Source organism: Ranitomeya imitator, chromosome 1, assembly GCF_032444005.1.
Source record: "Ranitomeya imitator isolate aRanImi1 chromosome 1, aRanImi1.pri, whole genome shotgun sequence".
Classification (NCBI taxonomy): domain Eukaryota; kingdom Metazoa; phylum Chordata; class Amphibia; order Anura; family Dendrobatidae; genus Ranitomeya; species Ranitomeya imitator.
The window spans coordinates 400455123-400482862 of NC_091282.1; the positions used below are offsets into that span (position 1 = coordinate 400455123).

At 42.1% G+C, this 27740-nt stretch overlaps 1 protein-coding gene across 2 annotated transcripts in view; it reads right to left on the reverse strand.

Annotated features, from left to right (window-relative positions):
• The window catches only part of AUH (AU RNA binding methylglutaconyl-CoA hydratase), a 409285-nt gene that overhangs the window by 225418 nt on the left and 156127 nt on the right, over positions 1 to 27740 (reverse strand). For both annotated transcript variants that reach the window (XM_069762322.1, XM_069762325.1), the window contains exons 5-6: positions 20765 to 20857; positions 17109 to 17165 (exon numbers count right to left, since the gene is read on the reverse strand). In XM_069762322.1, coding sequence (XP_069618423.1) covers positions 17109 to 17165; positions 20765 to 20857 — 150 coding nt within the window. The remainder of the gene's footprint in view (positions 1 to 17108; positions 17166 to 20764; positions 20858 to 27740) is intronic.

Genomic DNA, 27740 nt, shown 5'->3' on the forward strand with positions numbered 1-27740 from the left:
CCCATGAATGATTTTCATACCTAAGTCACGTAACAATAAGCGGTTATAATTATTTACATGGTTTCTAGCAGAAAAATGCTATTTGCATGCCCCTCTGACCCGCAGTTAACAATATTGTACCTTTAGGCTATGTGCCCACGTTGCAGAAATGCTGCGGAAATGTCCACAGCATTTCCGCAACTCCCTGCTGCGGGTAAAACGAATACGGAATTCGCATTTGTGTTTTCCCGCAAAACAAGCGTTTTTAGCTTCCAGAATGCTTGCGTCTTCCACGCGATTTGAAGCATCGCTTAGAAAAGTAACTAACAGGTTGGTCACACTTGTCAAGCATAGTGCTTGACAAGTGTGAGCAACTTTTTACTATCGATCATGCCTATGCAGTATCAATAGTAAAAGATAGAATGTTAAAAAATAATCTCAAAAACTATATATATATATATATATATATATATATATATATATATATATATATATATATATATATATATATATATATATATATATATATATATATATATATATATATATATATATATAGTTATTCTCTTCTTCTGACGGCCCCCAATCTTCTCAGCGGTGCTCCCGATAAGTTCCGTTCCCAGGGATGCTTTGCGTGAAGGACCTTTGTAACGTCACGGTCGCGTGATCATGACGTCATCCCAGGTCCTTCGCGCAATGCATCCCTAGGAACGGAAGCTGCCGCGTGCACCGCTGAGATGCGGGAGGACTCCGGGGTCCATCAGAAGGTAAGTATATCCATATTTTTTTATTTTAACTTTTTTTTTACAGAAATATGGTTCCCAGGGCGTGAAGGAGAGCCTGGGTACCATCCGCACATGAAGTGCTCACTTTACGCATAGTAGGCAAAGCCACAAAAGTGAGCGTTTCAATGCAATCCCATGGAGGCGGAATCGCCGCGATTCCGCAGAAATAATGAACATGCTGCGGATTTTACCGCTATGCGATTCCGCAGCTGGAAAATCCGCAGCATGGGCACAGCAACTTCGGAATACCATAGGATTGTAGTTTAAGTGTTTTTATGCGTTTCCGCTGCGGCAAAAAATGCAACATGGGCACACAGCCTAATACTCCCCATATACAAGGCAACCTCTAAGTAATACTGTAAAGCTACTACAGAGGCACTTATCCTTTTTTTTTTTGAAAAGCAGCAAAAGCTTTTACCTTCGACTTTTCAGCAGCAGCTCAATATGACAAAAAGGACATTGTGAACACAGTACTGACTAGTCTAAAGGAGTTAGTCCACTACTCAGGTAACCCTTATGTTTTTGTCTTGCAAAACAACATCTATACTAGCCTCCAATACCATTCAAGCGGTGCCGGCACTGCCTCTTCCAAGGATTGCGTGACAGTGTTATGCTACGTGATCCCTGTGCCAGTTGCAGCATCACTCTCCCGGACTTCAGAAGAAAAAAAAATCACATACATTCGAAGCAAGTTAAACATCAGCAGCTCTCACTTCCTGTGGATGGAAGGGATTTGGCCAAAGGCGGGGGAGAGTGAAACGGCCAATGATTGGCAGCATGGATCACGTGACATAAAAATGCCACACAATCCTCGGAAGAGACAGTGCCAAGAGCAAATGAATGGCGCTGACACAGGAGGCAAGTATAGGCGATATTATTTTGCAAAGGGAAATCATAGGCATTGAGAAAAGGGTGTCGACTACTGGAAAATGCTTACCAGGCTTTCTCTAGAGTGGCATGTAAGAGTTTGGACACCCTTGGTCAAAATTACTGTTATTTTGAAGAGTTAAGGAAGTTGAAGATGAACTGATCTAAAAAAAAAAAAAAAATGCCTAACGTTAAAAGATAATACATTTCCTTTGTATTTTAGTGAAAAATAATATGTTTTCATCTCTTACATTTTAAAAATGACAAAAAAGGAAAATGGGGCAAAGCAAAAGTTTCGGCACCCTTAGAGCTTTGTGTACTCAGATAACCTTGACCAAGGTTTCAGACCTTAATTAGCCTGTTGGGTTATAGCTTATTCACTATCATCGTTCAGAAAGATCAGGTGATGCAAATTTCCCAGCTTTATATAAACTCAGTTACCTCTAACCTTGTGCCAAAAAACAGCAGCCATGGGTTCTTTTAAGCAGCTGCCCAGTGGAGGCCCACAAAGCAGGAGAGACTATAAGAAGATAGCAATGCATTTTCAAGTTGCCCTTTCTTCAGTTCAAAATGTAATTAGTGGGGATGTTGACTACTATGACAACCCCTTCTTGAACTAAATGTTTGACCCCAATGAAAAAAAAAAAAAAAAACACTATACTTACTTCCCGTGCTGTCACTGTTCCAGCAGTGATAGCACTTGCAGTCCGCAGTCCCAGAATTCTAGTGCCGTGGAATGGCAAGTGGTGTCCGGCGCCCAATCAGCGCTGGCATCACTGTCCCGCGCCTTCGTACAGATTGAACATGAAAGTCAGATCAGCTGCAGCCATGTCTTCCACTTCATGTTCAATCCGTACGAAGGTGGGGACAGTGAAAACAACACTAATTGGACACCGCGAGTCATTCCAACGCACCAGGGCTCCGGGACCTAGAGTGCGGACACTGCTGTAAGAGCGCCAGCACAGGATGCGAGTATAGGTTTTTTATTTTATTGGGTCCAAACATTTAGGCTTCTTTTACACTTGCCTTGATTTTGCGACCCGTTTTTGCAGCCCCAATAGATTTCTACGGGGCAGCAAAAATTTGTCGGAGCGCCGTATGCACGTGAAAAAATATCGAGTCTGCTCGATATTTTTCACAGCTTACGTACAAGGCCCCGATTGAAAATTAATAGGGCTGCAAAAAAAACAACAGAAGCTTGTTTTTGCAGTGCACTGTCATGAACATATTTGCAGATCACTGTTTTGTTTTTTTTCCCTACTTTTTCCCTCTATTCTAAAACCTGAAAAACGGCGATCCGCAAGATTTTTGCGTCCTGTTTTTGCGGCAGACGGGGCTGCCAAAATCACGGCAAGTGTAAAAGAAGCCTAAGTTCAAGGTGGGGTTGTCCTAGAAGTGGACATTTAAGAAATGGCAGTTAACAGAAACAGTGGAGGTAAATTTAAGGTCTGGAAGACCAAGCAACTGTAAAAGACCTTCAGAAAGATTTAGCAGACTCTGGAGTTGTGCTACATTGTTTTACTGTTCAGAGACACATGTACAAAAAAGGCCTTAATGGAAGAGTCATCAGAAGAAAATCTCTCCTGCGTCCTCACCATAAAGTTCTGCATCAGAAGTGCCAAAAAAACATCTAAACAAGCAGGATGCATTTAGGAAACAAGTCCTATGGACCGATGAGGTTAAAAAAGAACTTTTTGGCCACAATGATCAGAGGCGTGTGTGGAGAAAAAAGCCCACAGAATTTCAGGAAAAGAAAATCTTGCCAGCCATTGAGCATGAGGGCTGATCAATCAATCTTTGGAGTTGTGCTGTAACCAATGTCATGGGAAACATTTCACGAGTAGAAGGAAGAATGGATTCAATTAAATTTTAACAAATTCTTGATGCAAACATAACACCATCTGTAAAAACGCTAAAGTTGAAAAGAGGATAGCTTCCACAAATGGATAATTTTCCTAACCACACGTCAAAATCCGCAATAGACCTCAAAAGGCGCAAGCTGAAGGTTTTACAAGGGCCCTCACAGTCCCCTGATCATCACTGAAAATCTGTGGCTAGGCCTAAAGACGACCCAGGAATCTCACAGAACTGGAAGAACTTTCCAAGGAAAAATGGATGAACATCCCTCAAACAAGAATTGTTAAACTCTTGGCAGACTACAAGTGTTTACAAGCTGTGACACTTTACAAAAGGGGGTACTACTAGTTTGCAAGGTAGCCAAACTTTTGCATTAGCCAGCTTTCCTTTTTTGTAATTTTTAAAATGTAAATGAGGAAAAAATGTTTGCACAAAAAACAAAGGAAATGAGTCATCTTTAAACTTCAGCCTTTTTAGAGATCATTTCATATTCAACCTGCTAAACTGTTCACAATAACAGTAATTTTGACGAAGGGTGCACAAACTTTAACATCCCACTGCATATAAACTGTATCCACCACCCTTGTGTTGAATTTAGCGGTATTACTGCAACCTATTCATAGGATCACAGCTGCCCTGGATACCTAATAAATCTCTTTTATAATTGCCCCACGTTATGTGTTAATTGGCACCAAGTCATCAATGGTCACCTCTGAATTGTTTTCAGTTCTTCCTCTCTCCCCTCAATAGCAGTCTCTCCTGCCTTGATTGGCAAGGATGATTGTCAAGGATGATGCCACACAGCTTGTCCTGCCTGCACAGGTCTTGTTCCCTACTATGCAGTCAAGAGAGATTACCAGACAGTGTGGACGATGTAGGAGACAACCATCATGTCAATCAAGGCAGGAGAGATGGCAATTGCAGGGATAGAGAAGATGTAGAGCACAGTCTGGAGATAACCATTGCACCCCTCAGTGCCACTTGGCATATGGCACGGGCCAATTATAAAAAGCATTTTCCCAAGTAAACAGTGCAGCTTGGCATTTTAGACAAGAATGCACATTTTATAAGGAAAACTGTTGTGGATTCTGTTTTTGGGCTCCCTCTGGTGGTTACTGATGGTACTGGGTGACTTGTGTTTTCTGCGGTCTCTGGTGTCCACCTGTTCTATCAGGATATGGGAGTTTCCTATTTAACCTGGCTTTCTTGTCATTTCCTCGATGGCTATCAATGTAATCAGTGTGTCTTGTTACCTCTGCTTCCCGCTTCTGTAAATCTTCAGGACAAGCTAAGTTTTTGATTTTCCTGTTCCACGTTTTGCTTAATTTTTGTCTTAGTCCAGCTTGCAGATATGTGATTCCTTTTTGCTGGTTGCTCTAGTGGGCTGATATTACTCCTCATGTTCCATGAGTTGACACATGAGTTCAAGTAATTTCAGGATGGTTTTTTGTAGGGTTTTTCCCTGACCGCGCAGTTCACTTTTGTATCCTCTGCTATCTAGCTTTAGCGGGCCTCATTTTGCTGAATCTGTTTTCATAACTACGTATGTGCTTTCCTCTCATTTCACCGTCATTAGATGTGGGGGGCTGCTATTTCTGTGGGGTGTTCTCTGGAGGCAAGAGAGGTCTGTGTTTCTTCTAATAGGGGAAGTTAGTCCTTCGGCTGGAGCGAGACGTCTAGGATCATCGTAGGCACGTTCCCCGGCTACAGCTAGTTGTGTGTTTAGGTTCAGGATCGCGGTCAGCTCAGTTTCCATCACCCTAGAGCTTGTTTTGTTTTTTGTGCTTGTCCTTTTGTGATCCCCTGCCATTGGGATCATGACAGTATAGCCGGCCCAAAAGTGTATCGTATTGGCTGAAGTAGGAGGAAAAGTAGTCTGAGGAAGTTTTTTTTTTTTTTTTTTCCCTCAGAGTTTGCTGCCTAGCATTAATTGCAGCCTGGCTGCGTCTTACCTCCTCTTAATCCTTGAATGGCTCTGACCTCAGCTGTTTATCATGGACGTCCAGAGTTTGGCTTCCAGCCTGAATAATCTTGCTGCTAAGGTTCAAAATATACAAGATTTTGTTGTACATGCTCCTATGTCTGAACCTAGAATTCCTATCCCAGAGTTTTTTTCTGGAGATAGATCTAGTTTTCTGAATTTTAGGAACAATTGCAAGTTGTTTCTTTCTTTGAAATCTCGCTCCTCTGGAGACCCTGCTCAGCAAGTCAAAATTGTTATATCTTTCCTGCGGGGTGACCCTCAGAATTGGGCATTTGCATTGGCACCAGGGGATCCTGCGTTGCTCAATGTGGATGCGTTTTTTCTGGCATTGGGTTTGCTCTATGAGGAACCTAACCTAGAGATTCAGGCTGAAAAAGCTTTATTGGCTCTCTCTCAGGGGCAAGATGAAGCAGAAATATATTGTCAGAAATTTCGGAAATGGTCGGTGCTTACTCAGTGGAATGAGTGCGCCCTGGCTGCAAGATTCAGAGATGGCCTTTCTGAGGCCATTAAAGATGTTATGGTGGGGTTCCCTGCGCCTACAGGTCTGAATGAGTCTATGACTATGGCTATTCAGATTGATCGGCGTTTATGGGAGCGCAAACCTGTGCACCATTTGGCGGTGTCTTCTGAACAGGCACCTGAGACAATGCAATGTGATAGAATTCAGTCCAGAAGTGAACGGCAAAACTATAGGCGGAAAAATGGGTTGTGTTTTTATTGTGGTGATTCAGCTCATGTTATATCAGCATGCTCTAAACGCACAAAAAAGGTTGATAAGTCTGTTGCCATTAGTACTTTACAGTCTAAGTTCATTCTGTCTGTGACTCTGATTTGTTCATTATCAGCCATTTCCGTCGATGCCTATGTGGATTCAGGCGCTGCCCTGGGTCTTATGGATTGGTCATTTGCCAACCGCTGTGGGTTTAGTCTGGAGCCTCTGGAAGTCCCTATTCCTTTGAAAGGAATTGACTCTACACCTTTGGCTATGAACAAACCTCAGTACTGGACACAAGTGACCATGCGTATGACTCCCGTTCATCAGGAGGTGATTCGCTTCCTGGTACTATATAATTTACATGATGTCTTAGTGCTTGGTCTGCCATGGTTACAAACTCATAACCCAGTCTTGGACTGGAAAACGATGTCTGTGTTAAGCTGGGGATGTCAGGGGGTTCATGATGATGCACCTCCGATTTCTATCGCTTCATCTACTCCTTCTGAGGTTCCTGTATTTTTGTCTGATTATCGGGATGTTTTTGAGGAGTCTAAGCTCAATTCGCTTCCTCCTCACAGGGATTGCGATTGTGCTATAGATTTGATTCCTGGCAGTAAATTTCCTAAAGGACGTTTGTTCAATCTGTCAGTGCCAGAGCATACTGCTATGCGGGATTATGTTAAGGAGTCCTTGGAAAAGGGACATATCCGTCCATCTTCGTCCCCTTTGGGAGCAGGTTTTTTTTTCGTGGCCAAAAAAGATGGTTCCTTGAGGCCTTGTATAGATTACCGTCTTATGAATAAGATTACAGTCAAATATCAGTATCCTTTGCCATTGTTGACTGATTTGTTCGCTCGCATTAAGGGGGCTAAATGGTTCACTAAGATTGATCTTCGGGGTGCATATAATCTTGTGCGGATAAAGCAGGGTGATGAGTGGAAAACCGCATTTAATACGCCTGAGGGCCATTTTGAGTATTTGGTGATGCCTTTTGGACTTTCTAATGCTCCTTCTGTCTTCCAGTCATTTACGCACGATATTTTCCGTGAATATCTGGATAAATTTATGATTGTGTATTTGGATGATGTTTTGGTTTTTTCTGATGACTGGGAGTCCCATGTTCAGCAGGTCAGGAAGGTGTTTCAGGTCCTGCGGGCCAATTCTTTGTTTGTAAAAGGTTCAAAGTGTCTCTTTGGAGTCCAGAAGATCTCTTTTTTGAGGTATATTTTTTCCCCTTCTACTATTGAGATGGATCCCGTCAAGGTTCAGGCTATTTGTGACTGGACGCAGCCTACATCTCTTAAGAGTCTACAGAAGTTCTTGGGCTTTGCTAATTTTTATCGTCGTTTCATAACTAATTTTTCTAGTGTTGTTAAGCCTTTGACGGATTTGACTAAGAAGGGTGCTGATGTTGCTGATTGGTCTCCTGCGGCTGTGGAGGCCTTTCAGGAACTTAAGCGCCGGTTTTCTTCTGCTCCTGTGTTGCGTCAGCCAGATGTTTCGCTTCCTTTTCAGGTTGAGGTTGATGCTTCCAAAATTGGAGCGGGGGCGGTTTTGTCGCAGAGAAGCTCCGATTGCTCAGTGATGAAGCCATGTGCGTTCTTTTCTAGAAAGTTTTCGCCCACTGAGCGGAATTATGATGTTGGTAATCGGGAGCTTTTGGCCATGAAGTGGGCATTTGAGGAGTGGCGTCATTGGCTTGAGGGTGCTAGACATCGTGTGGTGGTCTTGACTGATCACAAAAATCTGATTTACCTTGAGTCTGCCAAGCGTCTGAATCCTAGACAGGCTCGTTGGTCACTGTTTTTCTCCCGTTTCGATTTTGTGGTTTCATACCTGCCAGGTTCAAAGAATGTGAAGGCGGATGCTCTTTCTAGGAGTTTTGTGCCTGACTCCCCTGAAAATTCTGAGCCCACTGGTATCCTTAGGGATGGGGTGATTTTGTCGGCTGTCTCCCCAGACTTGCGACGTGCTTTGCAGGAGTTTCAGGCGGATAAACCTGATCGTTGTCCGCCTGAAAGACTGTTTGTTCCGGATAATTGGACCAGTAGAGTCATCTCCGAGGTCCATTCTTCTGCGTTGGCAGGTCATCCTGGAATATTTGGTACTAGAGACTTGGTGGCCAGGTCTTTTTGGTGGCCTTCCTTGTCGAGGGATGTGCGTTCTTTTGTGCAGTCTTGTGAAGCTTGCGCTCGGGCTAAGCCTTGCTGTTCTCGGGCCAGTGGATTGTTGTCACCTTTGCCTATCCCGAAGAGGCCTTGGACGCACATTTCCATGGACTTTATTTCGGATCTCCCTGTCTCTCAAAAAATGTCCGTCATCTGGGTTGTGTGTGACCGCTTTTCTAAGATGGTTCATCTGGTACCCTTGCCTAAGTTACCTTCCTCCTCTGAGTTGGTCCCTCTGTTTTTTCAGAACGTGGTTAGTTTGCATGGGATTCCGGAGAACATCGTTTCTGACAGGGGATCCCAGTTTGTGTCTAGATTTTGGCGTACGTTCTGTGCCAAGATGTGCATTGATTTGTCCTTTTCGTCTGCATTCCATCCTCAGACGAATGGCCAGATGGAACAAACTAATCAGACCTTGGAAACTTATTTGAGGTGTTTTGTTTCTGCTGATCAGGATGACTGGGTTACCTTTTTGCCGCTTGCCGAATTTGCCCCTAATAATCGGGCTAGTTCTGCTACCTTGGTTTCTCCTTTCTTTTGTAATTCGGGGTTTCATCCTCGTTTTTCCTCTGGTCAGGTGGAGCCTTCTGATTGTCCTGGAGTGGACATGGTGGTGGATAGGTTGCATCAGATTTGGAGTCATGTGGTGGACAATTTGAAGTTGTCCCAGGAGAGGGCTCAGCAGTTTGCTAATCGCCGTCGCCGCGTGGGTCCTCGACTTCGTGTTGGGGACTTGGTGTGGTTGTCTTCTCGTTTTGTTCCTATGAAGGTCTCTTCTCCTAAGTTCAAGCCTCGGTTCATCGGTCCCTATAGGATCTTGGAAATTCTTAACCCTGTGTCGTTTCGTTTGGATCTCCCGGCATCGTTTGCTATTCATAATGTGTTCCATCGGTCGTTGTTGCGGAGATATGAGGTACCTGTTGTTCCTTCGCTTGAACCTCCTGCTCCGGTGCTGGTGGAGGGAGAATTGGAGTATGTTGTGGAGAAGATCTTGGATTCTCGTGTTTCCAGACGGAAACTCCAATATTTGGTCAAGTGGAAGGGTTATGGTCAGGAGGATAATTCTTGGGTGGTTGCCTCTGATGTTCATGCTGCTGATTTGGTTCGTGCATTTCATAGGGCTCATCCTGGTCGCCCTGGTGGTTCTCGTGAGGGTTCGGTGACCCCTCCTCAAGGGGGGGGGTACTGTTGTGGATTCTGTGACTTGTGTTTTCTGCGGTCTCTGGTGTCCACCTGTTCTATCAGGATATGGGAGTTTCCTATTTAACCTGGCTTTCTTGTCATTTCCTCGCCGACTATCAATGTAATCAGTGTGTCTTGTTACCTCTGCTTCCCGCTTCTGTAAATCTTCAGGACAAGCTAAGTTTTTGATTTTCCTGTTCCACGTTTTGCTTTTATTTTTGTCTTAGTCCAGCTTGCAGATATGTGATTCCTTTTTGCTGGTTGCTCTAGTGGGCTGATATTACTCCTCATGTTCCATGAGTTGGCACATGAGTTCAAGTAATTTCAGGATGGTTTTTTGTAGGGTTTTTCGCTGACCGCGCAGTTCACTTTTGTATCCTCTGCTATCTAGCTTTAGCGGGCCTCATTTTGCTGAATCTGTTTTCATAACTACGTATGTGCTTTCCTCTCATTTCACCGTCATTACATGTGAGGGGCTGCTATTACTGTGGGGGGTTCTCTGGAGGCAAGAGAGGTCTGTGTTTCTTCTAATAGGGGAAGTTAGTCCTTCGGCTGGAGCGAGACATCTAGGATCATCGTAGGCACGTTCCCCGGCTACAGCTAGTTGTGTGTTTAGGTTCAGGATCGCGGTCAGCTCAGTTTCCATCACCCTAGAGCTTGTTTTGTTTTTTGTGCTTGTCCTTTTGTGATCCCCTGCCATTGGGATCATGACAGAAAACCGGGAAACCCTTGCCCTATAATATACTCTCTAAGTCTGATAGGCTAAGAATAGCTGACAAACTGACCTCTTACGACGCTCCTCCTAAATGTTCCTTTCAGCTCCAGGCATAGCATGCAACCCTTGGTCCCCACCACAAACCCTCTTAGGCTGGTTTCAGACTTGGTACAGGAGTGCTGCGGATGGCAGCGTACTTCCTCCTTTCTTCCTCCCTACGCCTTCTTGCATCCTGCGGTGCCCTGTGTACCTATCTTTAACATTGGATACGCAGGGACATCCGCTGTATGTGGATGGCTCCACATGCGTCGTTTTGGCGCTGCGCCGACCGCAACAAAATGCAACATTCTGCATATGCGTTGCCACGGTGATCCTGCTGTGCATGTGTTGACGCGCTTCCAGTATTGCAGCTGCCAACACATGCGCTGTCATCACAGATAGTGTACGGTTTACTGACAGCCTCATTACAGCGTCCCCCCATGCCTTCCTGGTAAGCAGCGCAGCTGCGATGGTTCTATAAATAGGAAATATATAAAATGACACGGCTAACTTGCGGTTAGTACCACTGACGAAGCCACTGAGGGTGGCCACATGAGTTTGGCATCTGCTCCACCTAGGCTTTACTCTTTTTGGGTATCTTTAACCAACGTTGCCATCCCATGTTTTTGGTCATGGTTGGCCCGTCTAGCTTGTGCCTTTAATCCTTATGTGCTCATCTTGGGCGTGATATATTGCTCACTCTCCTTAAACTTTCCATCTTCTGTCCATGGATTCTGATATACTCACCAGTTATTGCCATTTAAGCCTGTATTTCTCTAACACTTAGTGCACCTTACAGTGGCAAGCTGCCTCTTGCTAGTATGATTATATTCAGATCCATTTGATTTACACATACTATTCTTATTTCATGCATGTCATGTTGCTTTGTTGTTTTCAGTTATTAGTATAGTTTTTGGTTTATCGAGTTATTGGTGGGCATATATTGGTAATAATCTTCTGCAAAGAAATTCTTTGCTTTAAGCACGGCACATATTGTTAGATGCTGTGCGTGGGCCACATATACCTTTGATATGCTGTTTATATAGGCAGTACATCAGTGTGCACAGTATATATATATATATACTTTTGGAGTTCAGCTAAAGGTGGTTGGCCCTATTATGAGCCTTTGGTCAATAGATGTCATCATATGTGTGACTAATTTTAGTGTTTTAATGTTCTCTGCATGTTTTTGTGTGTGTTGAATTAAATAATAAAAATTTATCAATTTTACGTTGCATTCCTGCCTTAGGTGATCCCCTCACTATGACCGATTCCTTTCTCTTTTGTAACAGTGTGGCATCCGCATACAGCGTACGTCCCTGCACACCCAATGTTAAAGATAGGTACGCAGGGCACCGCAGGATGCAAGGAGGTGTAGGTGGAGCATAAGCGTGGTTTCAGGGAGGAAGTACGCCGCCATCCGCAGCACTGCCGTACGCAAGTCTGAAACCAGCCAAAAGCATCTTATACTGGCTAAAATACACACATTATATTTTTTTTTTACCTTATATTTTCCTGCCCAAGTGGAACAGATTATATAAAATACTTGGAACCTAAGAATGTCAAATTTTATAGGAGTACCATAAGTTATAATTTTACTCAACATATACAAAGTTATTGTGAAGCAAACCGAAAGACATACAAATACATATGCTAAAACAATAAAGACAAAACAACACAGGATATAAAATGCTGATCTTATTTTTTCCAGATATTGCAGGTGGCAATTACAAAAACATGTAGGTTCATCAACAAAAATTACCATACCTTGCATGACAAGATTACCTACAAAAACAATGTTTATTTTTTATCATGTTTCTCCTAAAGGGACACTGTCACCTGAATTTGGAGGGAACAATCTTCAGCTATGGAGGCGAGGTTTTTGATTCACCCTTTCCTTACCCGCTGGCTGCAATATTGGATTGAAGTTCATTCTCTGTCCTCCGTAGTACATGCCTGCACAAGGTAATCTTGCCTTGCGCAGGCGTGTACTATGGAGGACGGAGAATGAACTTGAATCCAATATTGCAGCCAGCATGCAGCCAGCGGGTAAGGAAAGGGTGAATCAAACACCCAAAAACCTCGCCTCCATGGCTGAAGATTGTTCCCTCCAAATTCAGGTGACAGTGTCCCTTTAAATGCCACACATTTTTGCAAAATGTTAATTCACGTAATTTAAATAGTCATTACTTAAAATGACAGCTGAAACAATTAAAAATATCGCTAGTGCAAATCGCCTACCTTTCATAGCATGTGAAATAATAAAGATACCTTCTTTCTTCTATATGTTAAAAAGGTATACACAAAAGTACTGCAGATTAACCAACGCACAAATAGTTATAAAAGCGCACCACAGAAGAGGGGGCATTTCCCATACATTTACTGATTAGGAAATAATGTAGTCATCAGAAGTTTAATTCTTTGTAGGATCTTTCTGGTCTTTTCAGGAAAATAAAAAAAAAATCATAGTAATACTACACTGGCAAAATAGCTTAGGTGAGTCTACAAAAAACAGTAAAGTTGTCATACAATAAAAAACATGTAGTTCCTTCTAAAGTCCATCTGAGATAATATTTAAAGAGAACTTTTTCCCAGAATTGAAAATCCTTCCGGTCATGCTCAGAGGGGAAAAACGTACGTCGCTGGATTCCAGTGTGTGACAGTCAGCGACGGATCCTGCCTCCATAGGCTTCCATTATAGCCGACGACGGCCAGCGCAGGATGCGTCACTGACCGATTTTCCGACGTGCAGAAAAAATGTTCCTATGAACGTTTTCTCCGCGCGACGGACCGCTATTTTCCGAAGGATCCAGTGCACGACGGATGAAACGGATGGCAATCCGTCACAATCCATCGCTAATACAAATCTCTGGGAAAATGCAGGATCCTGCAATTTTTTTTTGCAGGATCCTGCATTCTCAAAAAATGACGGATTGTGACGGAGGCCAAACGACGCAAGTGTGAAAGTAGCCTAAATGGGGAAAATACCCAAAAGTGACACCATTCTAAAAACTGCACCCCTCAAGGTGCTGAAAACCACATTCAAGAAGTTTATTAACCCTTCAGGTGCTTCACAGGAAATGAAGCAATGTGGAAGGAAAAAATTAGCACGGGTAACAGGAGAAAATGGACCTCAAAATTGTTGTGCAATTCCTGAGCACCTCGATACCCCATATGTGGCAGAAAAGCTCAGAAGGGAAGGAGTCATTTGACTTTTTGAATGGAAAATTTGCTGGAATCATTAGCGGACCCCATTTTGGAAACTGGACCCCTCAATGAATATATCTAGATGTGTGGTAAGCACCTTGAACCCCCAGGAGCTTCATAGAAGTTTATAACGTTGAGCCATGAAAATAAAAAAACCTCAATTTTCCCCACCAAAATGTTTTTTTAGCCCCCAGTTTTTTATTTTCTCAAGAATAAAAGGAGTAAATGGATCCCAAAATGTATGTGCAATTTTATTCTGAGTACGCAGATAACTACTGTTTAGGTGCACAGCAGGGCACAGAAAAGATGGAGTGATGTTTTAAAATGCAGATTTTCATTAAAAGTTATGCCTTTTTTTAAAAAAATGATTTAGTTAGAGCACAGCCTGCTCTTATTGTTATTAGCGGCAGCAGGCATAGGCTAATGGGAGCAGTAGTCCCATCAGGTAACGCCAGTGACAGGAGGTAAACTTAATCTTTGATCGTAGCTGGTGGCTCACGCTGTCAATGATTTTACCGCCGATCAGAAGCAGTGTTTTCCACGCTGTCATACACAAAAAAGGAGGGACGAACCTGAACAGTAACACGGAAACTCCACTGTTCCAGTTCACCCATCTCTAGTCCTGAATGCCAAAGGATAACTGTTCATCCACAGCTTGCAGACTACTCCTATAAAAGCTGCTGCTTAATGCTTCCGGACACCTTGATGAACACTTATCCATCATCTCCAAACATGTAGACAGACAGATGAAAATACCTCTTGAAGCTGTGATGATAGCATTTTTACCCATGTGCAAATGTTTTCATATTTCTGGAGGTACCAAGAGATAGAAGAGGACTGTGAGCTCCTAACATTTACGATCTGATGCGGACATCAAATTTATTGGCCTATTCTTATTTACTAGATTGTGGCCCGAATCTAACGCATCGGGTTTTCTAGAATATGCATGTCCCCGTAGTATATGGACAATGATGATACCAGAATTCACGGCAGACTGTGCCCGTCGCTGATTGGTCGAGGCAACCTTTATGACATCATCGTCGCCATGGCAACCATTATGACATCTACGTCGATACTGTGCCCGTCACTGATTGGTCGAGGCGAATTCGCGGCAGACTGTGCCCGTCGCTGATTGGTCGAGGCAACCTTTATGACATCGTCGCCATGCTGTACCCGTCGCTGATTGCTCGAGGCCTGGTGGCCTCGACCAATCAGACGCGGGATTTCCAGGACAGACAGAAAAACCCTTAGACAATTATATATATACTAGATTGTGGCCCGATTCTAACGCATCGGGTATTCTAGAATATGCATGTCCCCGTAGTATATGGACAATGATGATTCCAGAATTCGCAGCAGACTGTGCCCGTCGCTGATTGGTCGAGGCAACCTTTATGACATCATCGTCGCCATGGCAACCATTATGACATCTATGTCGATACTTTGCCCGTCGCTGATTGGTCGAGGCCTGGCGGCCTCGACCAATCAGACGCGGGATATCTACGTCCTTTATGACATCATCGTCGCTGTGCCCGTCGCTGATTGGTCGAGGCCTGGCGGCCTCGACCAATCAGAGACGCGGGATGTCTACGTCCTTTATGACATCATTGTCGCTGTGCCCGTCGCTGATTGGTCGAGGCCTGGCGGCCTCGACCAATCAGAGACGCGGGATTTCTACGTCGATGCTGTGCCCGTCGCTGATTGGTCGAGGCCTGGCGGCCTTGACCAATCAGAGACGCGGGATTTCCAGGACAGACAGACAGACAGACGGAAAAACCCTTAGACAATTATATATATATAGATCAGGAGGACTGATCAATATAGAAGTGTCAGGAGGACTGATCAATACAGAAGTGTCAGGAGGACTGATCAATATAGAAGTGCCTCGACCAATCAGAGACGCGGCATGTCTACGTCCTTTATGACATCATCGTCGCTGTGCCCGTTGCTGATTGGTCGAGGCCTGGCGGCCTCGACCAATCAGAGACGCGGGATTTCTACGTCGATGCTGTGCCGGTCTATATATATAGATAGCCATGGACAATGCAACACTTAAAATACTACATCATCTGTAATAAACAGTGGAAATTTCAGATACTGAAAATTATTCAATTTTTTTAGACTACAAAAATAAAACATTCGTTTTATTACACATTTATTTTTTTAACATACCGTACTCCCAAAAACTTCATATTTACTTCGAACTGTCCAAAAATTCTCTTCTAGCCCCCTCATTATTTAAAACATTTCAAATAAATATCAAGAGCAAAAACACAAAATCAATGCAAATTTAAGGAGGACCTCACAATATTTGTTAATTTAACTGTATATCCGTTAACCCCTTAGTGACCGAGCCAAATTTTTGAAATCTGACCAGTGTCACTTTATGTGGTAATAACTCTGCAACGCTTCAACAAATCCCAGTGATTTTGAGATTGTTTTTTCGTGACACATTCTACTTTATGATAATGGTAAATTTAGTTCAACATTTTTTGTGTTAACTTATAAAAAATATAAAAAATTTGAGAAAAAATGTTAAAAAATTAGCAATTTTCTAAATTTGAATGATTATCCCTTTAATCCAGATAGTCATACAACAGCAAACCATTAGTAAATAACATTTCCCACATGTCTGCTTTACATCAGCACCATTTGTAAAATGTTATTTTATTTTGTTAGCATTTTAGGAGGTTTAAAAATGTAGCAGCAATTTTTCATTTTTTCAAAGAAATTTACCACATTTATTTTTTTAGGGACTTATCCATGTTTGAAGTGACTTTAGGGGTCCCATATATTGGGAAACCCCCAAACGTGATACCATTTTAAAAACAGCACCCCTAAACATATTGAAAACTGCTGTCAGGTAGTTTATTAACCCTTCAGGTGCTTTACAGGAATTAATGCAAAGTGGCATGACAGAAATGAAAATGTGTATTTTTACCACCTAAATGTTGCTAACTTCTAAACAGATTACTACAGCCATTAGACTCTAAGGCCGCGATTTGGTCATGAATTGCCATCGCAAACATCAGGACAACAAAATCATGATCGGAGGGCACCAATTGGGATAAAGAAGAAGCCCCCACACTCTGTTAACCATTTATAATGATGTAGTCACTATTGACAGCAGCATCTAAGGGGTTAAACAGATTTAGAAGGTGCAAATACTGATCGTAGCTGATACAGCAAGTTGTCAGCTATAGTGTACAACCAACAGATGCTGGATTGTCATCTGTGTGGGGAGGCTATTCTCTTATATCTCAGGTCAGTTAAAGGACGTATTGGCGGTCATTAAGGGGTTAAAAGGCTCATAGGGACTGTTTAAAACATTTTTTGGGGGGTGTGGGTTACGTACAGCATTACGGAGATAGGAGAATACAGGATTGGTGTGGACTTGATAGGCCCGATTTTAAAAACGCCCATCTTAATTAAGTCTATAAATCGATACTATGAGCCGGAGATGAGAGAAATCTGAAGGACCTAGCTTGTCTGGGAATTATATGGACAGCCCAATGGCTATTTATATATTGCTTCAAGTAGCAGAAGGGATGGTGTACAGTTATTAATAGACTAAATGGAAGTATTTTCACATACAAATCAACCTTACCTGCTCCTGGAATTATGGCCAGCTTGGTTTCAACTAGACCCACTTTCGCTGAAGAAGCTAAAAAAGACAATATAACCAAAATATAAAACTTCTTATTGTATTTGTATGAATTAAATATGCTCCTAATACATGGAAACGTTTCTATAAAACATTACCCAGCAAGGTTCGTTTGGTGACAAGAAGGAAAAAAACTTGGAGGCACTCCTGAATCCTTAAAGGGAACCTGTCACCCCCAAAATCGAGGGTGAGCTAAGCCCACCAGCATCAGGGGCTTATCTACAGCATTCTGGAATGCTGTAGATAAGCCCCAGATGTATCCTAAAAGATAAGAAAAAGAGGTTAGACTATACTCACCCAGGGGCGGTCCCGGTCTGGTCCGATGGGCGTCGCGGTCCGGTCCGGCGCCTCCCATCTTCATCAGATGACGTCCTCTTCTGGTCTTCACGCTGCGGCGCAGGCATACTTTGTCTACCCTGTTGAGGGCAGAGCAAAGTACTGCAGCGCGCAGGCGCTGGGCTTCTCTGACCTTTCCCGGCACCTGCGCACTGCAGTACTTTGCTCTGCCCTCAACAGGGCAGACAAAGTACACCTGCGCCGCAGCGTGAAGACCAGAAGAGGACGTCATCCTATGAAAATGGGAGGCCCCGGACCGCGACGCCCACCGGATCGGACCGCCCGCATGAGTATAATCTAACCTCTTTTTCTCATCTTTCAGGATACATCGGGGGCTTATCTACAGCATTACAGAATGCTGTAGATAAGCCCCTGATGCCGGTGGGCTTAGCTCACCCTCGATTTTGGGGGTGACAGGTTCCCTTTAAACACAGTAATAGTGTATGGTTTTTATTTCTACAGGCTTAGCCATTTGTGTCTTGGCCTACTTTTCTCCTTCAGTTTGTTGATGTAAGAAAAGAATCAGCACAGCAATAGGTCTCAGACAAGTTTTACAGACTCCATAGGGTTTGTACATTACATTAGTGAAGTTTTAGTAGAAATGGTGCATTTATAATAGTTGAAGAGTAATAGCTGTTCTAAAATTGTAACGCCAGAGATTTATGAAAAATTTCCCGCATATTTTGGGTGAACCATGGTGTGTTTTTTACAACAAACAGCGCCTTGGGACTGTAATTTTTAAAAGGAGCCAACCCTATAAGTGATATATGTATGGACAGTTCCCTCATGTTTTGGGTACAATTAAATAGTCACGATCTATATTTACCGTAAGTGTAATGTGTGCAGCTGGTAATGACAAAGCTTGATAAAAACTGGTCGCATCTGACACTAGCAAAACTTTCATATGGTGATGTGCCTGCACAACAAGGATGGTTATCTCTCAATCATATTCACTGGCCTAAACGCGCCATCCAGTTCTTCGTTGCATGTGAATATAGCTCTTGCTTCAATAATGAAAACAACCCGTCTAATAAGTGCAAATTATGACACAAATGCATCTCTGTCAAATAACAGCTTTACAATTACCGTAACTTTATTTAGGTTCATGACTACGTCAAGGCACTTCTCAACACAACAGTAAAATTCTAATACTGTCAGTATCAGCAGCAGTTACGAATAGTGAATAGCACTGTCGCCATTTGTAAGTATAGCTGAAAGGATACAAGGTTGGTGAAGACTCATTACCTATTATTCAGTTACAACAATAAGCTTTATGCACATTCATCCAGTAAAGGCATTAGACCTGAGTGCTGAGTAGAGGCAGAAACTTAGGTTGGACTACCTGCAGAACGGACAAACAGTAGCCCTAATCTGTCAGAAGTCTGCCCTAAAAAACAATCCTGAAATACTATTGTAGGAAGGCAAACAAGTGGAGACAGCTTATCAGGGTTTACATTTCAAAAACCTGACCTGCACATCCAAACATAGACACAGTGTGAACAGGTGCTGAACCTAGAGTCGCCAACTCGTATATAGTTAAGTAAATAAGGCAGCACACTGCAGCGCTAAAGCATGCAAACTTGAAAACACGAAATTTGAACTGCATTACTGCACTAGAAATATGAAAAATGAGAGCTTTTAGCGCATAAAAATGGCCAATTTTATGTGTACCTGGTAGCCTCTTTACGGCATCTCTCTTATACCAGGTCCTACGCTTGCCCTACCTCGCTGAGAATAAACGTCTCCATCTGAATGGGTACATGTGAAACCTCTTCCTAGACTAAAATTCTCTCTCTCTATGGAGGGGTATTGGACCTGCTGTAATTAAAACACTTGAAATGTATTCTCTAGCCTTCTGATCGTGCACTCCGCCTTTTTTTTTTTTTTTTTTTTTTATTTATTTTTTGCATGGTCATATATGATAAATTGTAATTTTGGTTTTCTTACTTTTTGTGCAATTTTTTGTATACAATAATTTTCAGTGCTGTAGGGCTTCTTATGAACAGATTGTTATATCATGTACTGATGATTACAATGTGATTATATATATTTATTTTTTTGCCCCCGTCTTCTTGGTATTGTGCCTTCTCTTTGGTTTTCCTTCCCCTCTACCATTTGGTATATTTATATTTATTTCTAATAAATCTATTTAATTTATTTGGACATTTGTTCGGTTTCTTTGTTCTCTTCCTTTGCATATATTTCCTTCCGATTTGTCCGTTATTTCGTCCATTATGGGATACATATAACATCATATATACACAAATTGCATACCTTATATTTACTAAGAATATTATGAATCTTTGTATCCCTTGCCCTGAGCTTTTTTCCAGGTCCTACGCTTGCCTTACCTCGCTGAGAATAAACGTCTCCATCTGAATGGGTACATGTGAAAACCTCTTCTTAGACTAAAATTCTCTCTCTCTGTGGAGGGGTATTGGACCTGCTGTAATTAAAACACCTGAAGCTAGGAGGCGGAGTGCACGATCAGAAGGCTAGAGAATACATTTCAAAAACCTGACCTGCACATCCTTTTTCACAGCAAGACAACCCTGATAAGTTAAGTAAATAAGGCAGCACACTGCAGCGCTAAAACATGCAAACTTGAAAACACGAAATTTGAACTGCATTTCAAATTTCGTGTTTTCAAGTTTGCATGTTTAGCGCTGCAGTGTGCTGCCTTATTTACTTAGCTTATCAGGGTTGTCTTGCTGTGAAAAAGGAAAGAACAGTGTGCTTACCAGTGATGTACTGCCTGACAAGTTAGTGCCTTAAGTGGTATTATATAATCTTCGGTCCTCCAAGGTAAGGTCCACAAACCATTTATAAGTCTTGACAGTGTTATAAGTTAAGCATTACCTTGTAAGTTATATCAAATTCAGTTCTGCATAATACCTCTTGTATTATCTTATCATTATTTAAATGTATTATGTTCTCTGTGCAAATAAAATCTGAAGCCAAATCAGAGAAAAAGATTCTCTCTCTCGCTCTCTCTCTCTCGCATCAGGTCAGATAGAATGTATTCTTGTTCTAGTCTAGACTAGTACTATTAAGTAATCCTTCCCTATCAATGCACGCTATTGTGGAGCACTACTAAATCTTCCATGTGCTTGACAGCTGTGTTGTGGCACAAAGATGACATTTAACTGGTGAACTTATTATGCGTCCTTTAGCTTTGCTCCAAATAACAGCACAGTTCAGAAACAGAAGAAGGAGGAATGAGTCTATTGTATGTCTGGAAGAGTCTGTACACTAAACCTTACCTGCCACAATGATATCACTAGCTAATGCCATCTCTAGGCCTCCTCCTAAGGCTGCTCCATCCAAGGCTGCAATGGTCGGCATTGGTAAATTAGCTGAAGAGAGAAAATAAAATAGGATTATAAAATGTACAAAAACATTTTCTAACTTATTATTCATGCCACTCCATCTCCTAGCAATCTACTCAATACAGATGTAGCAGTTGTAGGAAAGCCAGATCGGACAGGGTTAAATACTAGCACTAGAGGTCCTGGTTAGATGCAAATGGCTAGCTAGGACTTGCCTAGTACCAGGCCATGTGCTCATATTACGGTTGGTCAGCTAGGGGAGCAGAGAAGTGTTAGGAGCTGGTGAATAACCAGTGAATGTGAGCACACAGTCTAAAGCAGGACCTGAATTGCTACCTGGGTGAGACCCTGGTATAGCTTTGCCTTCATTGAAAAAGGACTGATTTTTGGTTTGTCAATAAACTTCACTCGGGTTTGACACTAGAATGCCTGTGTGAACTCTAGTGCCTACTTGAGAGCGTGAATTCCTACACAGCTGACTCTCTTAAACTGGATCTCTTGTGGTGCATAAAAGATTGGTGTCGTTTAACAGGCTGTTTACTTTCTGAAGGCCTCATACACACGGCCGCATTACAGCTCCATGCAGGTCTCATTTGGCCGCCGGCTATCCCTCCAGACTCTCCCACACATAAGAATACCTCTGGTGGAGAAAACAGAATGGCCTCCATACACATTAAAAGCTCCCAAAATCCTGCTGAAATTGGCAGGTTTGGACAACTTTGAACTAATGAGTTTGGCAGCCTTTAACTTATTTTTCGGCTAGAATATCTGTAGTGATATCAACTAGTAGTGATCGCCTATCCTAAAAAGTGAAAGGGCCACGAAGTGGCTCTGCACTGGATTCCTGGGTCAAAATCTGACCAAAGGCAACATCTGCATGGAGTTTGTGGATTTGTATTGCGTTTGTGACACGTGCAAATATGGGTATGTCCGCCGAACGGTACAAGGGAGAGGAAGGCCCTAACGGTAGGGAGTGAAGGATTGGACACCTCCTGACACTAACCTATGTCTGTCCCTAAGCTCCCCCTAACACCCTATGCTGGTCCTTTCCCCCTGCCGCCATCACGTGCCTAGTCCTTGGCTAGTGCGCTTGCCAGCAAGGACACTAGCATTGCTACTGCAGGTGATATAACACAGGGAAAAAAAGACAAACAAGGAACAGACAGAAATGATACAACTCGGCTCAGAATCTGCTGCTACGCTCCACAGCAGCAGCGTAATTGGCACCAGGTAAACAGGACAATACCACAGTCACAGGAAAGCTCCACACACCTAGATGGTGTACATAGAAGTAAACTCTATAAAAGACAATCAGCTGATTGGTCATGTGACTATTTAAAGGGAGGTGGTAGTGGTCACCAACCAATATCAGCTGACCTGCCTAAAGAAGCTGCCAGCAAGAGACTGATATTAACTCTTACTGGACCAAAGAAAAAAAAAAAACTACATTTAAATTCCAGAAAACCCAGAGCTGCCATGAATCCCATAATGATTCGCGAGTATGTAAGATCATCTACCCCACTGGAGTCAAAGACTGATGTAAATTATGAAAATCTCTCTTTAGACCCCATGGCATATATTGGCACTAAATAAGCAAGGAGAAATAAGTAAATGGAGTAAAAGGTGAATTCTGTAATTCCAAGCTGCAATGGTTTAACTCTCAGCATAGTTAACTAGGAAAGTTTAATGGAACTAATAGCAGCCATCCACTGAACTTCTTCATTTCCTTACTTTCGTGAACGCTACATAAATACACGGATGGGATTACACATAAAAAGACATAGTGAGATAAACAATGAGCTCTCTACCTCTATCAATGCCAAGATTGTACAAATGATTTTCATACAGACCTAATCAAAATTGTTATAGCGAAAAGTTCTATAAAACGAATACTCTATCTAAAGTTCAATGCAAAAGTAAGCTTAGTTTTTTAATTAAAGATGCTCTAGTTTTAGGCTCCTGATGAACAGTATACAGTGTATTTTTCAACTTAAAAATCATTGTTATGGAGCTAAAATAAAACAGCCCATCTGCCAGTGAATGCCCATCATTCAGACAGATTGTATTCCATCCTTTGTCAACATCCACCCCCATCAAGCAGATGAACCTGAAGGAAAGATATTGATAACAGTCTTAGCAATGATCTCCACCACTTCCTACAGTACAACTAATTTAATCAGCTGTATAAAAAAATAGACCCTTAGTGTGAAGTGGCAAGTGACTCACTCGATGGAAGTGACAGACCACAAAGTTGCACTCAAGTAGGAAAACATCACTAAATGATTGTCTATAGTTTCCAGACAGTCCAGCACATTCTCCTAACAACTACTACTAGAAATTGACGTAGAAATTATCAATATTAGCCAAGAGTTCACAAAGTTGTCCTGTAAGAAGTCAAATGCATATGAAAAGTCCCAATAAGAATTATCCTGTATCATCATCCTCAATAGTTTCCCAATAGACTAATGCGAACATAGTAACACCACAGCAGACTTTTCACAAAAGCCATTCAACCTCGCCGTTGGAAAAGTAATTTTATATGCTATTATTTTTTCTTCCACACCTTGAACAAGCATACATTTTTTACATTTCTATTGACCTATTCACATAAGACCTTGTTTTTTTTGCAGGGCTGGTTGTACTTTAAAATGACACTATTTATTTTACTAAACAATATACTGGAGAACTGTTAAAAATGTCCAAGTGTGGAGATAAAAAATAAAATAACAGAATTGTGGGATTTTTTTATCGAGCTCATAGTGTACCAGTAAAAAATGACCTGGCATGATTCTGCAGGCCAGTAAATAAAAATTATGATAATCTTGTTTATTTTTGTCTACTTTGATTTCAGTGGTAAATAAAATTCCAAAATTTGTAAGAATAAAAATAGGACTGTGCTGCAAGTTTCTGAGACCCATATATATGAGGGCTTGTTTTTTGTGTGGTGAGCCAATGGTTTTATTGATACAATTTTGGGGTACATAAAGTGCTTGGATTATTGTTTATGGCATTTTTGGGAAGTGGTGTTCTGACCAAAAAACTGCAATATTGCCGTTTTCACCACTGTGAATGTCAGTATACTCTTGTCTCCTCCCCTGCCCAGGAACTGTGGTATGACCAGACCATGTTCCTGTACGGCCAGACACGGCCATTACACAGTGCACAGCAGGGGCACATGAATAAGATTATCTCAGCACAGGAACATATTTTTATTATTTTTTTTTACATCCAATTGTAGAAATTTTGATTCCACGCAGTAATGACTAAAATGTACTTTGTTCAAAGAAACACCCCTTTAAAGTAGAATTTTCTGACATGTTAAAATGTTTACATTTTATTTCTAGCCAACACACAAAACCTAAATCATACAAACACTGATGTGGGAAACTGTTTACAATCCTGCCTATAACCCAAGAGATTCTAAGGACTACCTGAAATAGAGATGTACAGGATTAATGCACTGAACCTCTGAGTTGATCACTCTTTAGTTATTATTATGTCTTGTAGTGTAATTTCCAGGCAAGGGTATTTACAACCATCATGACTCACAAGGGATACATGGTCCACTGGCTTATGTCGCCCACCACTCCTATTTGTACATTAATCAGCAGCAGCTAAGCATGCACTTCGCTCTTTAGAAAATGTTCAACAAATTACTAAGCTGCACATCTTTAGTATTTCATTATTCAAGGATGATCAGGCATTTAAAGGGAACTTGACAACTGATCTGTGTTGCCTTTAACTCCAAGTAGAAATATTAGAGACTGCCTCTGTCATTTCAGCCAGGTATGTTTTACTCTAAAAATTCAGCAGCATTGAAAGTTGGCTGAGGACTATGCTAGTGCAGTGACTAGTCAAAAAGAATGGTCCCAGGTGGCTTCTCCCTGCCTCATATCCCTTCCGGGACAGGTGTCTTCCCTACATGTATGTGTATAGGGAGAGATCTGTCAGTCATGGAGAGAGGGTACCATGGACTGGCATCTTGGACTAGCCACCAAGATCTTTGGAATATCGGGGACAGAAATGAAGACTGCCTGTTTTGTTTACCAAGAAGACAAGACTGAGTACCAGACCAGGGCAGCGTAAATAATTTTGCTCAACTCTATTATCTTTACAGTTATGGCTGGAAGTGTCAGCATCCTTGAAATTGTTAGGCTATGTGCACACGTTGTGGTTTTTACTGCGGAACCGCGGCGGTTTTGATGCTGCAGGTCCGCAGCAGTTTCCATTGCGTTTACAGTAAACATGTAAACCAATGGGAAACCGCAGACCGTTGTGCACATGCTGCGGGAAAAACCGCGCAGAAACGCAGCGGTTTACAACCCGCAGCATGTCACTTCTTTGTGCAGAATCGCAGCGATTCTGCACACATAGAAATGCATTGATCCGCTTACTTCTCGCATGGAGCTGTGCCCACCATGCGGGAAGTAAGCGGATAATGTGCGGGTTATACCCGAGGTGGAGGAGAGGAGACTCCCCTCCAGGCCCTGGGAACCATATTTGTGTAAAAAAAAAAAAAATAATTAAAATAAAGCTATACTCAACCTCTCAACGCTGCACGCGGCCATCCGGTCTCAGGTTGCTATGCGAGCAGGACTTGCGGTGACGTCGCGGTCACATGACCGTGACGTCATGAAGGTCCTTCTCGCACAGCATCTTTGGAACTGGACCGCCGCCTGCAGCACCGAGGAGATCGGGACGTCAGATTGTGAGTATAGCCATTTTTTTTCTTTTTTTTTTTTTAACATTACTATTGATGCTGCATATCAATAGTAGGAGTAAATCCCACAGCGGAAACCGCAGGACAAAACGTGATAAATCTGCAGGGATAACCGCAGCGGTTTTGCCCTGCAGATTTATCAAATCCGCTGCGGGAGAACCCGACGCTACGTGTGAACATGGCCTTAGAGTATTTCTCCCAGAAAATATTTCAATTACACATGTTTTGTTACACAAGATTATTTCCTTTGTGTGTATTGAAACAAAAAAAAAAAAAAAGGAGAAAAAAAAAAAGACAAATTTAGCACCATTTCATACAAAACCCCAGAAACTGGCCTGACAAAATTGCCTGTATATTTTCAAAATTGCAAGTAAACAACTTCGTTTCAAGCATGTGATGCTCATTCAAACTCACCTGTAGCAAGTAACCGGTGTGGGTAATATGAAAAAAAAAAAAAAAAATTCGCACCTGAAAGCAGATCAGGGGAGAAGATGACTCAGTCTTTGCATTGTGTGTTGAACATGGAGAACATAAAGCATGGAGAACAGAAAGAGGAGTAAAATACTGTAGGAGGACTTTAAAACCGAAATTGCTGAACAATATCAACAATCTCAAGGTTACAAGTCCAACTCCAAAGATCTTGATGTTTCTTTGTCCATGGTGTGCAACGTAATGAAGAAGATTACAACCCATAGCACTATAGCCAATCTCACTGGATGTGAGCGGCAGAGAAAAATTGATGAAAGGTTGTAACACAGGATAGTCCGAATGGTAGATAAGCAGGTGCAGCCCCCCCATCAAGTTCCAAAGGAATTCAAGCTGTCCTGCAGGCTCATGATGTATAACTGTCAGCGGGAATTATTCATCAACATTTTAAATGAAATGAAACGCTATGGCGATGAGGGAATAAGGCACCTTAACGATCGCCATTTTAATGCGCATCGGCGGTTGTTGACTGGCCAAGTCAATGAAATAGTGGTTGTAGAACTGAAAACACAAAACAAAGTTTTTTTTTTGTTTTTTTATTTCTCATCTCTGTTGTGGAGATATTTGCTTGTAAAGTTTAGATTCTAATTTTCCCTTCAACTGACGGGGTATTAATAGAGATTCATCTCTGAGGGGTTGATCAGACCATTTCTCTCTTCTCATCCTTTTTGCTGTTGTGTTGGTCACTTTTGCATTTTATCATTGCTCTCACCCATAGCATAGCATGAGGCTGTGTCTACAACCCATCAGGTAGTACAGCTCATCCAGGATGGCACATCGATGCGAGGTTTGGCAAGAAAGGTAGCTATGTCTGTCAGCACAGTGGCTAGAGCATGGAGCAGATACCAAGAGACAGGCCACTACACCAGGAGACATGGAGAGGGCCGTAGGAGAGCAACAACCCAGCAGCAGGACCTGCTGCCTTCTCCCAGAGTCCTGAAAAATTTCCTCCAACTTTTACATTCTATTGTATGTGTCATTTCAAATACCTCTTGTCAGTGTGGGGAGAAGGTGAGTACAGCAGACAGTGCTCTAAGCTGAAAGCTGCAAGACGTGTTTGTAGTGACACACAGCTCTGGTCTGCTTTACACTACTCTATGCTATACAGTAGGTGCAGAGATCACAGAGGAGAGGGCTGTGTCATTACCTGTTTCACAGGTGAGATCTTGCTTTAAGCTCCTCCTAGGAACGTGTTTTTTTCCACCTGCATCACACCTTCTGTTCATTATTGGGCAATGACATGCAGGAGAAAAAGTACACACCCTGCAGAATCACTCCTTCATAGGGATTGTCTTCCTAACTGCCTATCATTTCTACCTGTTGTCTGTTCCATTTGTACATTTTAGAGATCATTTCATCTTAATCTTGCTTAACTGTTTACTGTAAGGCTATGTGCACACGTTCAGGTTTCTTTGCGTTTTTTTGTGGTAAAAACGCTATAAAAACTCATTAAAAACGCTTACATTATGCATCCTATCATTTAGAATGCATTCTGCATGTTTTGTGCACATGATGCGTTTTTTTCCGCGGAAAAAACGCATCGCGGTAAAAAACAAAATCAAGCATGTTCATTAATTTTGCGGATTTTCTGCGTTTTTCCTGCTATTCCATGCATTTGGGAAAAAACGCATAAAAACGCGTGAAAAACGCGGTAAACGCATGCAAATTCTGGCAGAAATGTCCGGTTTTTGTCAGGAAAATTTC